Below are 13,983 nucleotides of genomic sequence, written 5' to 3'. Positions count from 1 at the left end.
ATTCATAAAATCCTCTTTAAGTCCAAGGTCCTTGAGTTTAGTTCCTATGTTTTCTTCTATGCATTTTATTATTTCAGGTCTTATATTCGGGTCCTTAATCCATTTTGAATTAATTTTGTTGTGTTTTGATAGACAGCAATCTAGTTTCATTCTTTTGCAGGTGGCCTTCCAATTTTCCCAGCACCATTTATTGAAGAGGCTTTCTTTTCTCCACTGTACGCTTTTGGCTTTTTTTGTGGAAAATTATTTGCCCATACAAATATGGGTTTACTTCTAGACTCTCGATTCTGTTCCACTGGTCTGCCAATACCATGTCATTTTGAGTATTGTCTCTGTGTAGTATAATTTAAAGCCGAGCAGAGTGATTGATGCCTCCATCTTCATTCTTTTTTATTCTCAGGATGGCTTTGGCAATTGGGAGTCTTTTGTGCTTCCATATGAATCTGATAATTTTTTGATCCATTTCTTTAAAAAATGTCTATCAGATTTTGATTGGGATTACATTAAATCTGTATAATGCTTTAGGTCATACGGCCATTTTAACTATGTTGATTTTTCCAATCCAAGAACATGGAATATCTTTCCATTTCTTTGTATCTTCCTCGATTTCTTTTAACAGAGTTTTATAGTTTTGATTATATAGGTCCTTCATATGTTTCATTAGATTTATTCCTAGGTATTTTATTCTTTTTGTTGCAATTGCAAAAGGAATTCTTTTTTCTTTTTCTGACGCTTCATTATTAGAGTATAGGAAAGCTATGGATTTTTGAACATTGATTTTGTATCCAGAGACTTTACTGTATTTGCTTATTGTTTCTAGTAGTGTTCTTGTGGACTCTTTAGGGTTTTCTATATAGAGAATCATGTCATCCACAAATAATGACATTTTGACTTCTTTGTTTCCTATTTGGATGCCTTTTATATCTTTCTCTTGTCTGATTGCACTCACTAGGACCTCCAATGTTATATTGAATAGCAGTGGTGATAGTGGAGAGCCTTGCCTTGTTCCTGGTCTTAGAAGGAAGGTTTTTAGTTCAACATTAAGTATAATGTTGGCTGAGGGTTTGTCATAGATGGCCTTTATTATGTTAAGGTATTTTCCTTCTATATGGATTTTGTTAAGTGTTTTTATCATAAATGGATGCTGTATTTTGTCAAAAGATTTTTCTGCATCAATTGATATGATTATATGATTCTTATTTTTTAATTTGTATATCACATTAATCGATTAGCATATGTTGAATGATTCCTGAGCCTCTGGGATGAAACTCTCTTGATCATGGTGTATAATCTTTTTAATATGTTGGTGTATAATCTTTTTAATATATTGCTGTATTCGGTTCACTAGTATCTTATTTAGGATTTTTGCATCTGTGTTCATGAGAGATATTGGTCTGTAGTTTTCTTTTTTTGTGTGTTATCTTTACCAGGTTTTGGTATCAGGGTAATACTGGCCTTATAAAATGAGTTGGGAAGTATTGCCTCCTCTTCAATGTTTTGGAAGAGTTTGAGAAGAATAAATATTAAATCTTTGAATGTTTGTTAGAATTCACTGGTGAAGCCATCTGGAGCTGGACTTGTACTTTTTGGTAGATTTTGGATGATTATTTCCATTTCCATACTGCTGATCAGTCTATTTAGATTTTCCAGTTCTTCTTGATTCAGTCTAGAAAGGTTCTATTTTTCTAAGTACTGGTCCATTTCTTCTAGGTTATTAAATTTGGTGTTATATACTTTTTCATGGTATTCTTGTATGATCCTTTGTATTTCTGCAATGTCAGTCATAATTTCCTCTCTTTCACTCCTGATTTTGTTTATTTGAATCCTTTGTCTTTTTTCTTGAGTGAGTCTAGCCAGGGGTTTGTCAATTTTATTAACCTTCTCAAAGAAGCAGCTCTTTGTTGCATTTATTTTTTCTATTGTTTTTTTTTGTTTTCAGTTTAATTTATTTTGCTCTAATTTTGATTATTTCTTTCCTTCTGCTGACTCCAGATTTTATTTGTTCTTTCTTTTCTAGTTTTAAGATATCAAAATATTAGGTCGTTTATTTGGACTCATTCTTGTTTTTGGAGATAGGCCTATAATGATATGAACTTTCCTCTTATGACTGCTTTTGCCATGTCTCAAAAGTTTTGATATGTTGTACTATCATTATCATTCATTTCTATGTATCTCTTGATCTCTCTTTTTATTTCTTTCCTGACCCAGTTATTCTTCAGTAGTATGTTGTTTAATCTTCACGTATGTGTGGTTCTTTCTGCTTTCTTTTTACAGTTGATCTCTAGTTTCAAAGCATTATGATCAGAGAATATGGTTGGTATGATTTCAACCCTCTTATATTTGTTAAGGCTATCTCTGTGTCCAAGTATGTGGTCAATTCTTGAGAATGTCCCATGTGCACTAGAGAAGAATGTATAAGCAGCTCTTTTGGGATGAAAGGCTCTGTAAATGTCAATTATGTCCACTTGGTCTAATGTATCATTTAAGAATGTTATTTCCTTATTGATTTTCCGTTTGGATGATCTGTCCATATCTGACAGTGGGATATTTAGGTCCCCTACTACGATAGTGTTTTGGTCTGTTTCTCCCTTTAGTTCTGTTAGTAATTGCTTTACATATTTTGGGGCTCCTTGATTGGGAGCATAGATATTAATAAGCGTTATGTCTTCTTGGTGCATGATTCCCTTTATCATTATGAATTGTCCCTCAGTATATTTCTTTACAATTTTTATTTTGAAGTCTATTTCGTTCGATATTAGCACCACTACTCCCACTTTTCTCTGAATACCATTTGCTTGAAATATCATTTGCCATCCTTTCACTTTGAGTCTATATTTGTCTTTAGAGTTGAGATGTGTCTCCTGGAGGCAGCATATGGTTGTGTTTTAATTTTTGATCCAATCTGCAACTCTGTGCCTTTTTATTGGTGAGTTCAGTCTATTTACATTTAGGGTGATTATTGAAATATGAGGTTTTCCTATAAACATTTTATCTTTTGCTTTCTGGTAGCTTGGTATTTCCACTGCTTCCTTGTCCTTGTGTTTCTGTTTTCTTTATTTTGATTGGCTTTTGTGTTTTGTCCCTCTGGGCCTTCTTGTTTTATGTTATATACTTTGGAAATTGAATCTTTGGTGTGAGGTGACCATTACAAATATGTAAAGGATAGTTATATACAGTTTTCCCTTTTCTTCTGTGCATTTCTCCTTTGTGAATTTGGATCTTTGAATTCTCTTTTTAGTCATTGTTGTCTCAATTTGTCCCTATATAAGCTGAACATTTGTTACCATCTTGCTATAGCAAATTTCTTCTTATTGTTTAAGCTTATAATGCCTTGTTCTTACTAAAGGTTGCATTCCTCTGTTTCTATTTGCCTGCTAGTCACCTTATTCATAGTTATTTGTTTTGTCACTTTGTTTTAGGGGTGAGCTGCCCCTTTCAGTATTTCCTATAGTGCAGGACTCGTAGTGGAGAATTCTCTCAATTTTTGTGTCTGGAAAAGTCTTTATTTCTCCTTCATATCTAAAGGAGAGCTTAGCTGGATACATTATTCTAGGCTGATAGATCCATTCATTTAGTCATTTGAATATTTGATTCCACTCCTTTCTGGCTTGTAAGGTTTTTGCTGAGAAGTTCGATGATAATCTAATTGGTTTTCCTTTATAAGTTACAGTTTCCTTTTCCCTGACTGCCCTGAGAATTCTGTCTTTGTCATTGATTTTTGATAATTTTAATACAATGTGTCTTGCTGAAGGCCTTTTTGGGTTGAGATCATTGGGTGTTCTGTTGACTTCTTGAGTTCCAAGCTCCAGTTCATTCCTTAGATTTGGAAAATTCTCGTCCACTATTTGTTTGAAAATGCTTTCTAGTCCCTGCTCCTTTCCTTGCCTTCAATAATGCCCATTATTCTTATGTTTCTTCTCCTGATGGTATCAGCTAGTTCTTGTATTTCTCTTTCATTATTGTTCATTCTTCAGTTTTCTCTCTTCTTCCTTCTAATTTATTTCTAGATTTCTGTCTTCGATATCACTGATTCTTTCCTCCATTTGGTTGACTCTATTTCTCAAGCTTGTTATTTCAGTTTTCATCTCTTGCAGTGTGTTCCTTATCTCCAGAAGGTCTATTCAGTTCTTTTTGAGGGTTTCAATCTCCTTGTTAAAGAACTCATTCTTCTCATCTAGTTGTTTTTTCAATTCCTTAAATTGCTGATATGACTCATTTTGGAACTCACTGAGTTTTTCAGAAGTACCATCTTTAATTCTCTGTCATTTAAGTCGCACATTTTTATGTCTATAAGCTTATTTTCTGGAGATTTTTCTCTTTCTTTTTGAGATTTCTTGTCACCTTGGTTGCTCGTGGTATTTAATGGACTATTTCTCTGCCTGGGCATTAATTCAAGTGTATTCTGATTTTTTTTTTTTCCAGAAAGGAGCTTTATTATATAATAGTCTTTAGTCTGTTGCAAAGAAGTTGTTTTTCTATTGGTTTCCAGTAGGTGGCGTCTAAGCCTCCTGGATCTCTGCTTTATATAAAGTCTTTATAGATGTTTAATCATGCTTGCTACCCTCAGTCTCAGTTCCTGTCATTGTTAGTGACAGTTTCGGTAACATTTGCTCAGATTTCCTGGGACTCTGTGGAGAGTATGGGGGGAGTGGCCCTCTGGGTTGGGGGATGGGGGCTGTGGCTTAGCCTCGTTTTTTCAACCACACTGGTAAAAATCTACTGTTGTTTCTTTGCCATCCCCACTTTTCTGCCATCCCCGTTTCTCTGCCTTCTGCCCTGATGACTGGACACTGCCTCTGGCTGCATAGAGTTCTCAGCACTCCCAGGCAGGGCTGTTCAGGGACCTCACCGCACCTTCTTCCCTCCATCACCTCCTATAGGGAGCTCCAGTGGCTGTGAGAGGCAGCTGCTTTGTTTCTCCCAGTCCACCCTCCGACACCAGAGATTCTGACCTGTGGTAGCTCTTATGCACAGATCCCACACTCAGACGTGCTGGTGTGCAGTTTATGTGTTTTTTATGTGTTGAGTTTTAGATGTTCAGTTTATTGTTGTTTCAAGGGGAGAGATCTGGGGACATCTTTCACTCTGCCATGTTTTTGATGTCACTCTAATTTGTATTTCTTTAATCCTTCACTCTATTCATTTTTTAAAAATAATCATTTAGCTCTTAACTCTGTACTAATGAACAAAACAATCAGAATGCCTTTTCTCCTAGAGTTAAAAAACTAGTAGGACAAGATAATCAGTCAATCAATAATATTCAACTTGTTGATAAATATTTTGAAACAAAAATGTTGCTAAGGAAATACAGAGTAGTAAGGGAGTGGTATGTTAGATGTGTGCTTAGAAAATTATCTTTGTGTAAACAGTGAATAAAGTATTGCATTTTGGACTCTGGAGTTTAAGTGATAAGTTTGAGTTAGAAAAATAAATAGTTGAGTTGTCAGGTATTGGTGTATTTTAAAATCTATAATAGATAAGATCACCTAGGAAAAATATAAAGAAGGAAAAAACAAAATCTTTAGTCAATACAAAGGTATTATGATATTTAGATTTTGAGATTTGATAATCTCAAAATCTTGAGATTATCATGTTAAGAGAAATAAGTCAGACAAATAGTTGAGAGCCACATGACTTCAAAACTTATATGTGGTCTATAAAATTGGAAACAACAAACAAGACAAACAAAAACTTATAAACATAGACAACAGTTTAGTGGTTACCAAAGAGTAAGGAGGGGGGTCAAATATATGATGACAGGAGATTTGACTTTGGGTTATGGACACATAATGCATATACAGATCATTATTGAAATGTACATTTGAAAACTATGTAATTTTATTTACCAGTGTCACCTCAATAAACTTAAGTTTTTTAAAAAAGAAACCATAAGAGGAAAAGGAAGCAACAAGTGAAACAGAGATGAATCACTCTGTGAGGTAGGTGCTACAAGAGAAAGCAGTGTTACAGATAAGTGTAATATAAAAACCAATAAAATTTTGTTGATTAGGTATTTATTTCTACTAAAAATATTTAATATACATTCTTATATAATTGACCTACTATATGCAAGTTTGAACCTAACAAAGTTGAACATTTTGTCTGTTGTGGAATGCTATTAAATAGCTTTATTCCAAGACTAGGCAGTTTATGGAAGCAACACTACATAAAATTTGATGTTTGACATATTTTTAGTCATTCCAGTGGTGTGAAGATTTTTAGTAACTGCAGCATGGAAGATTTTGCACATTTTATTTCAAAGCCAAAATCCCAGTGTCTTCAAAATCAGCCACGTTTAGATCCATCATATAAAGCTGCGGTTTGTGGTAATAAACAAGTGGAAGAAGGAGAACAATGTGACTGTGGGACTCAGGAGGTTGGTACTAATTTAAAAGAATACATACCAGAATTACATAAAAATTATTAATTCTTATAGTACTACTCTGCCAATTTTCATAATTTATCAATCTAATTTTTTAACAAAAACCTTCAGAAGACATATAGGGATTATAATTAACCACTGAGTGCACTTATATATTGGTATACAGATTTGATGGTTTGTAGATTATCCATACAGTGATTTTCAAGGTTTAAATTTCCCCTCTTGAGTGTATTTTTCCCTAGTATTTCTTCTTAACCTAAAATCCTCTGCCATTCAGAAAGATAGATATAAAACTTTAACAACTAAGGAAGAAAACAAAGGCACATTCTGGCTTTGAATATTTTAATCCAGGTCGATATTTGAGTCAAAAAGATTTGTACCATACATAATATATAAAAGTCAGTTTCTGAACCCACAGAAATCTTAGAAAAAGCTGCTAGATCAGAGGTAGGTAGAAAGAGTAGAATTAAAGGGAATGCAGTGAGGGAGAGAGAGAGACTCATAGTGAGTGGTATGAACCCGAGAGAATAAAGAAGACATGAATGGAGTTCAGAGTTCCCCACTGTATTAGCTAAGGTCATTCATGTGTACCGTCCCTGACATGAAAAGTATGTTTTTAGATACCTAGTTTGGTGATGTGCTTTTATTATGAGGAAATATTCCCCAACACCCACTTGTTTTTGCTTGTTTGGGTCTAAACGGAAACACCTTAACAATTTCTAATAAAAATTGACAGTAGTGCATCTCAGCTCTATTAAATGTCATATAATTGAGTCCTAAATTCCTGTTATATAACTCAACCCTCTGGAATTCCATATGGATAGCAATAACAATGACATAGATTAGGCAAAAAAGTTCTGGAAAACACTGCAAATTTAGTGTGCCCTAGTAAGTATCATGTTATAACTCATAGTAAGACTACTGAAATCTATGATTTATTTTAGTGTAACTTATTAAAACTTTTGGCCCAATTAACTCTATTTCAAATCTCTGGAAATTTTTAAAGTGTGTGTGTGTGTGTGTGTGTGTGTGAGAGAGAGAGAGAGAGAGAGAGAGTCTTCATCTCTCTAGCATTCTCCTTTCTTATCTGTTGCTTTTATTAAGCCTAATAATAGAATTAGAAAAAAAAAACACAGAATCACTGGTATAAACAAATTATAACTTAAAACAGGTCATCATAAAATATGAGTAAGTAATATTGAGGTGATAATTTGTCATGCTAAGAAAGATCATTTTTTAGCTCTTCATTTTTAGAAAATGAAAAGAAAACTTTGAATCTCATAAAAGTTACAGAATTATTATGTAGTAGATTCATAAAGGATGAGCAAGAACTAATAACTATAATGAAATTGTTAAGTCATAATTTTTATTTCATGTTTTATACTTAATTATCTCTGTCTACAAGAGCCAGAGATCCTCATGTCAGCTTTGGTGGACTCCACTGTTTCATAAAATATCACTACCAATATATTCAAACCTACTCGAGGGATATAAAAAACATGGTCTGTCACATTGTAGGTAACTAATAAATTTCTGTTGGTTTATTTTTTTCTGCTTGCCAACATGTAAAGTAAGCATCTATCAAAAGTATATATAATATATATAACATATTATATGTTGTCATTATTAAAATATCTACCCAATGTAAATAAAAGTTGGAAGATACTTAAAAGCATTTGATTTTCCTTTAAGGAATGTGAAGCTCTGCCAGACACATGCTGTGGTAGTACTGCATGTGTACTAAAACAAGGTAACACTTGTGATAGTGGAGACTGCTGTGAAAATTGTCAAGTAAGTTGTCTTACAATTTCTCTATTACCTACATCAGTAAAGTTATCATTCTTTATAATATTTATGTATTCACAGTCTACTTTATTCAATTTAATTTACCTTATCCCATCAGTTCAAAGCAAAAGGAGACACATGCAGAGCTTCCTCGGATGAATGTGATCTCCCTGAATTTTGCAATGGATCATCTGCATCATGTCAAGATAATGTTTTTATTCATAATGGTTATCCATGTGGAGAAGAGCAATGGCTCTGTCTGGATGGTTCGTGTGTGAGTGGGAAAAAGCAATGTGTAGAGATATTTGGTGAAGGTATTTATTTTAATTTGATTTCCCATATATACACTGTTTTAGAAAATGAAAAGAAATAGATATTAATATATAATTGTGATTTTTTTTAAATAAAGTAATTTTAGTATAAATATTTTAAAGAATTACAGAAAGAGAAGAGGAATACTGTAAGGAAAAATCATACAAGTTGTTTGGGATTAAAATTCTGAATTATTTTTACAAAATAATAAAGAGAAAGATTCAAAATCTCTGAGATCCACAGTTTTCTCAATCAATATAGAATAAATATATATGCCTATAGACATTAAAAGGGTCATAAATATAAGCTGGCATATGAATACAATTTAAACTACACCTGCAAACACACAAAGACAGATGCATACATTTATAGAAGGAAGCTACAAGGATGACTCATGAAAATCTCAAAGAAGACTCTGAAAAATCCAGTAACAATAAAATCTTTGAAATATGATGTTCATTGATGTTGAAAACAAAAAGGAAAGCTACAATATGAAACATATACGGAATCATTTGCTGAAGAAGATAGAAACAGCAGCAATGGCAATAGTATTTCATGTCTATATCAGAGGAATCAAAAGCAATTAATAGAGAAAATATTTAGGATATGTGTAGAAATAGCCAGGTGGGTCAATTGTGTCTCAACTGGAACACAGCAATGCTTACTCTAGTTTCTGTGTAAAAAGAAGTTCGAAAGTGATTATCAACTTCCAAAGTGAACATACAATAATAATGACTATTGCTTTGAAGAAAAGCAATACAAAGACACAGGAAAGAAACTTATGGAGTGAAAAAGCGCTCTCTCTCGAGAGTGGGTTATTTGGAAATATAGTGAGGAAATTTTGAAGAAAGACAGCTATTTCTATATCTATCTGTCCGTTGATTGGTTGGTCGGCCCGTTGGTCAGTCTGTCTGTCTGTCTGTCTGTGGTCTGTAGGTGGGTCTTTTCTGTTGGTTGGTCTATCTATATCTATCTATCTATCTATCTATCTATCTATCTATCTATCTATCTATCTATCGAGAGAGAGGGGAAGAAGATCATGAATTGAAAGGTAAACTGATTAAAGTTTAAAAATAAGTTAACATAGTTAAATCACTAAAAAGGTAGAACTTCTGTTTAAGCTGGCAGATAGAATTGAGAAAATTTGTATCTATTATGTTTACTCCAGTGTAAACATAATAGATACAAAAAAGGGGAAAGTATATCAAAGCATTTGAACTCATATAATTTGCTTTCCAAATTCATCTCTGTAGAATTGTTTGTGAAAGATGTCCAAAATAAGGAAAACTAAACCAGGAAAAAGAATTAAGCAAGAAGAAATAATAATAGAAATTAGTAAAAGTCATTGCTGATTAATATACATACCTTTTAAAATATAAAAGATAAAGATATATAATAAATAACTTTAAAAGATAAAGGATAATATGAAATGAAGCTATTAATATGTTAAAAATGCTAACCTCTAGAACAAAAATAGAAAAAGTTTTACCAGAAAAACAAACAAAACTCAATCATTCCAATAAAATGCAGCACAGAGAGAAATTAAAATTTGGCATAAGTCAAGTATTCATAAGAATAATGAAATAATGTGAAACTAAAAGCTAATAAAGGGGAAAAGCAAAAGCAATAAAAATAATTGATTAACCCTCAAGCAAGAGTAAAAAAAAAAAAGAACATGGAATAGGAAAACAAATATTATGATAGTTTATTTACATATAAATATTTAGCAATCACATCAAATATAAGACCTGTATTAAATAATAAATTTAAGGAAAAGATGTAACAACTAGTGACAGATGCAACTATTAGAAAATTACTATGAAAATCAAGACACATTTCATTAATGATATTTTTAAAGGCTTTAGAGTATGGTGAAACCAAAGACAGAGTAATGGTTTAAATTCCACAGGAGAGAAACTTTGCATACCTCAGGACAACTGTCAGTCAATTATGTTGCTAGGAACATTTTCAGATTCCAAAAGTTGAAGTTCAGGCTTGCCTTGGGCAGAGAATCTACCAGAAAACCAAGATAAAATAGAAAAGTTTTAGCAGTTGGAATTAAAGACTATCAAAACCATAAACTATTTTTTATCACGAGGCATTTCAGAGCTCTGAAACTGCTCAGGAACTTGGTCGATTAGGTCACAATTATTAAAAAGGCCTTATAAATTTCCTTGAAATCACAAGATGATCAAAGACCAAATGGTGGAAGAATTTGCCAAGAAAATCTTAACCTTCTAAAAGCTTTTGCTGTATTTTGAAGTGCCTGTATTAGTAGGCTAGGAGCCTGTTTTGAGATTCTCTAAAAAGGATATATTTATCCCTGGCCAAATTTCACTGAAGAGATGATAAATACTTGAAAGGCTCTCTATCTGTTTTCTTTTCCTTTTCTTTCCCCTAGGAATTTTATAGCTCTCTCTCTTAAATGTGAGTCTGTAATCTATTTTGAGTTAATTTTTGTTTATGGTGTGAGAAATGCTACCAACTTAAATCTTTAGCATATGGATATACAGCTGTTTCAGCATCACTATTGAAAAGATGATTATCCCCCCATATGACTTGGCACCTCTGATGAAAACTCATTTGACGGTAAAAGTAAGGGTTTATTTTTGGACTCTCACTTCTATTCCTTTGATCTACGTGTCTGTATGTTTCTGACAGTAGCACACTGTCTTGATTACTGTAGCTTTGTAGTTTGTTTTGAAATCAGTTTGTTTTGAAAACAGGAAATGTGCGTAATCCAACTTTTTTCTTCTTTCAAAAATTATTTTGGGTATCATGGGTCTCTTGAAATTCTTGAATTTTAGAATCAACTTGTTAATGTCGTCAAAAAAGGCAGCTGGAATTTTTATAGCAATTGTGTCGAATCAGCATATCTATTTGAGGTGTAATGTTATATCAACTACATTAAGGCTTCTAACACTTGAGCATGAGATGTATTTCCAATTATTTGGATCTTACTTAATTTATTTTAATGAAATATTTTATAGCTTTTTAATTATCAGTGTACAAGCTTTACAGTTATGTTAAATTTATTTTTTGATGCTATTACAAAAAGTATTTTTCTTAAATTCATTAAATGCATTCATATTATTTTGCAAACATCACCATCATCCATCTCCAAAACAATTTTCAATTTCCCAAACTGAAACCCTGCCCCATTAGATAATAACTCACCCATCCCCATCCCCTGGTAAACACCAATCTTTCTGTCTCTGTGAAAATGTTTATTCTAGTTATCTCACATAAATGGAAGCATACAGTATCTGTCCTTTTGTGATTGCCTATTTCATTTAGCATAATTTAATTACATGCATAAGTCAAAATTTCCTTCCTTTTAGAATTGGATAATATTTTACTGTATGTATATACCATATTTTGCTTATCCACTTATCTGTTGATGAACACTTTGGTTACTTCCACCTTTTGGATATTGTGAATAATGCTGCTTTGAACATGGGTGTAGAGATATGATTCAAGTCTCTACCTTTAATTCTTTTGTGTATATACCAGAAGTGGAATTGCTGGATCATATGCTAACTCAATTTTTAATTTTTTGAGGAACTGCCTTACTGTTTCCCATAGCAGCTGCACCATTTTACATCCCCACCAGCCATATTCAAGAGTTTTAATTTCTGTACATCTTTGCCAACACTAATTATATTCTGTTTTTGTGATCATAAATATCTCAGTGGGTGTGAGAGCGTATCTCATTGTGGTTTTGATTTGCATTTCCCTACTGATTAATAATGCTGAGCGTCTCTCAATGTGCTTATTGGCTATTTTGTACATCTTCTTTGGAGAAATGTCTGTTCAGGTGTTTTGCCCAATTTTAATTGGTTGTTTTTTGTTGCTGAGTTGTACAAGTTCTTTGTATATTCCAGATATTAACCCCTTTCATATATATGATTTTAAAATGTTTTCTCCTGTTCTATGTATTAACTTTACTCTACTGATTTTCATAAACAAAAGTTTGTTTGTTTGTTTGTTTTTTAATTTTGATCTCTTTCTTTTCTTGCCTGTGCTTTTGGTATCATATCCAAGAAGTGATTACCAAATCCAATGCCAAAAATCTTTTTTTGAGGAACTGACATTGTTTTCCATAGCAGCTGCACCATTTTACATCCCCACCAGCCATGCACAAGCAAGCGTTCCTCTGTATTTTATTCTAACAGTTTTATAGTTTCAGCTCTTACATTTAGGTATTCGATCAATTTCAAGTTGATTTTTGTATAAAATAAAGGTTCAACTTTATTTTTTTGCATATGGATATCCAGTTTTCTCAACACCAGTAGTTCAAAGACTGTCCTTTACCATTAAATGGTTTTGCAACCCTTCTCAAAAATTATTAGGCCATATATGCAATAATTTAGTTCTGGAATCTCTATTTTATTCCATTGGGGTGTGTGTGTGTGTGTGTGTGTGTGTGTGTGTGTATCTGTCTTTATGCCAGTACTGCATTGTTTTGAATATTATAGCTTTTGTGGTAAGTTTGAAATCAGGGGGAAGTAGATAAAGGTACAGGGGGTCAAATATATGGTGACAGAAGGAAATTTATATTTGGGTGGTGAACACATAAAGCAATACATATATGATCTGTTGAATTGTACACTTGAAACCTATATAATTTTATTAACCAAGGTTACCCCAATAAATTTAATTTAAAAATGAAATTAGAAAATTTGAGACCACCAACTTTGAGCTCCATTTTCAGGATGGTTTGGGCTATTTGAGGTCCCTTGAGATTCCATATGAATTTTAGAATGGGTTTTTCTATTTCTGCAAAAACACATTGTTGGTATATTGATAAGGTTTTCATTGAAGCTGTAGATTACTTTGGGTAATAATTGTTATCATAATATTTAGTCTTCCAACCTGTAATCATGGGATGTCTTTCCATTTAATTTCTTTAATTTCTTTCAGTCACATGTTGTGGGTTTCGTTGTATAAGTTTTTCACTTCCTTAATCAGTTTTACTCCTTACATATTTTTTTCTTTTTGATATGTAAATGAAATTGTTTATTTAATTTCCTTTTATAATTCTTCACTGCTAATATATAGATACAACTGATTTTCATGTGTTAATTTTGTTTCCTGAAACTTAACTGAATTTATTAGTTCTAACTAGTTTGTGTGTATGTGTGAGTGTGTTTGTGTTTCTGTGTGTGTGTGTGTAAAATCTTTAGTGTTTCTATATATATAAGATCATAGATACTGTGAACAGAGATAATTTTACTTTTTTCATTCCAATATGCATGCTTATTATTTCTTTTTATTTTCCAGTTGCTCTAATTAGGACTTCCATACTGCATTAAATAGAAAGGACAAAAGCTGGCATCCTTGACATGTTCTTTATCACAAAGTAAAAGCTTTCGGTCATTCACCACTATTATTTTAATTGTGTTTTTTTTATAAATGGTCTTTATCATATTTAGTTATTTTTCTTCTACTCATTAGTTGAGTGTTTTTATCATTAAAAAGGTATTAAATTTTGTCAAATGCTT

At 32.5% G+C, this 13,983-nt stretch overlaps 1 protein-coding gene across 1 annotated transcript in view; it reads left to right on the top strand.

Moving 5' to 3' along the window:
• Nucleotides 1-13,983, top strand: part of ADAM2 (ADAM metallopeptidase domain 2) — a 93,685-nt gene that overhangs the window by 44,406 nt on the left and 35,296 nt on the right. Inside the window, exons 12-14 of the mRNA XM_039853574.1 lie at nt 6,196-6,376; nt 8,075-8,173; nt 8,286-8,481. Coding sequence (XP_039709508.1) covers nt 6,196-6,376; nt 8,075-8,173; nt 8,286-8,481 — 476 coding nt within the window. The remainder of the gene's footprint in view (nt 1-6,195; nt 6,377-8,074; nt 8,174-8,285; nt 8,482-13,983) is intronic.

The sequence above is a fragment of the Pteropus medius genome, unplaced genomic scaffold, assembly GCF_902729225.1.
Source record: "Pteropus medius unplaced genomic scaffold, Ma_sr-lr_union100, whole genome shotgun sequence".
NCBI classification, from domain to species: Eukaryota; Metazoa; Chordata; class Mammalia; order Chiroptera; family Pteropodidae; genus Pteropus; species Pteropus medius.
The sequence above is the reverse complement of the archived record's forward strand: the minus strand, read 5'-3'. Positions and strand labels throughout refer to the sequence as shown.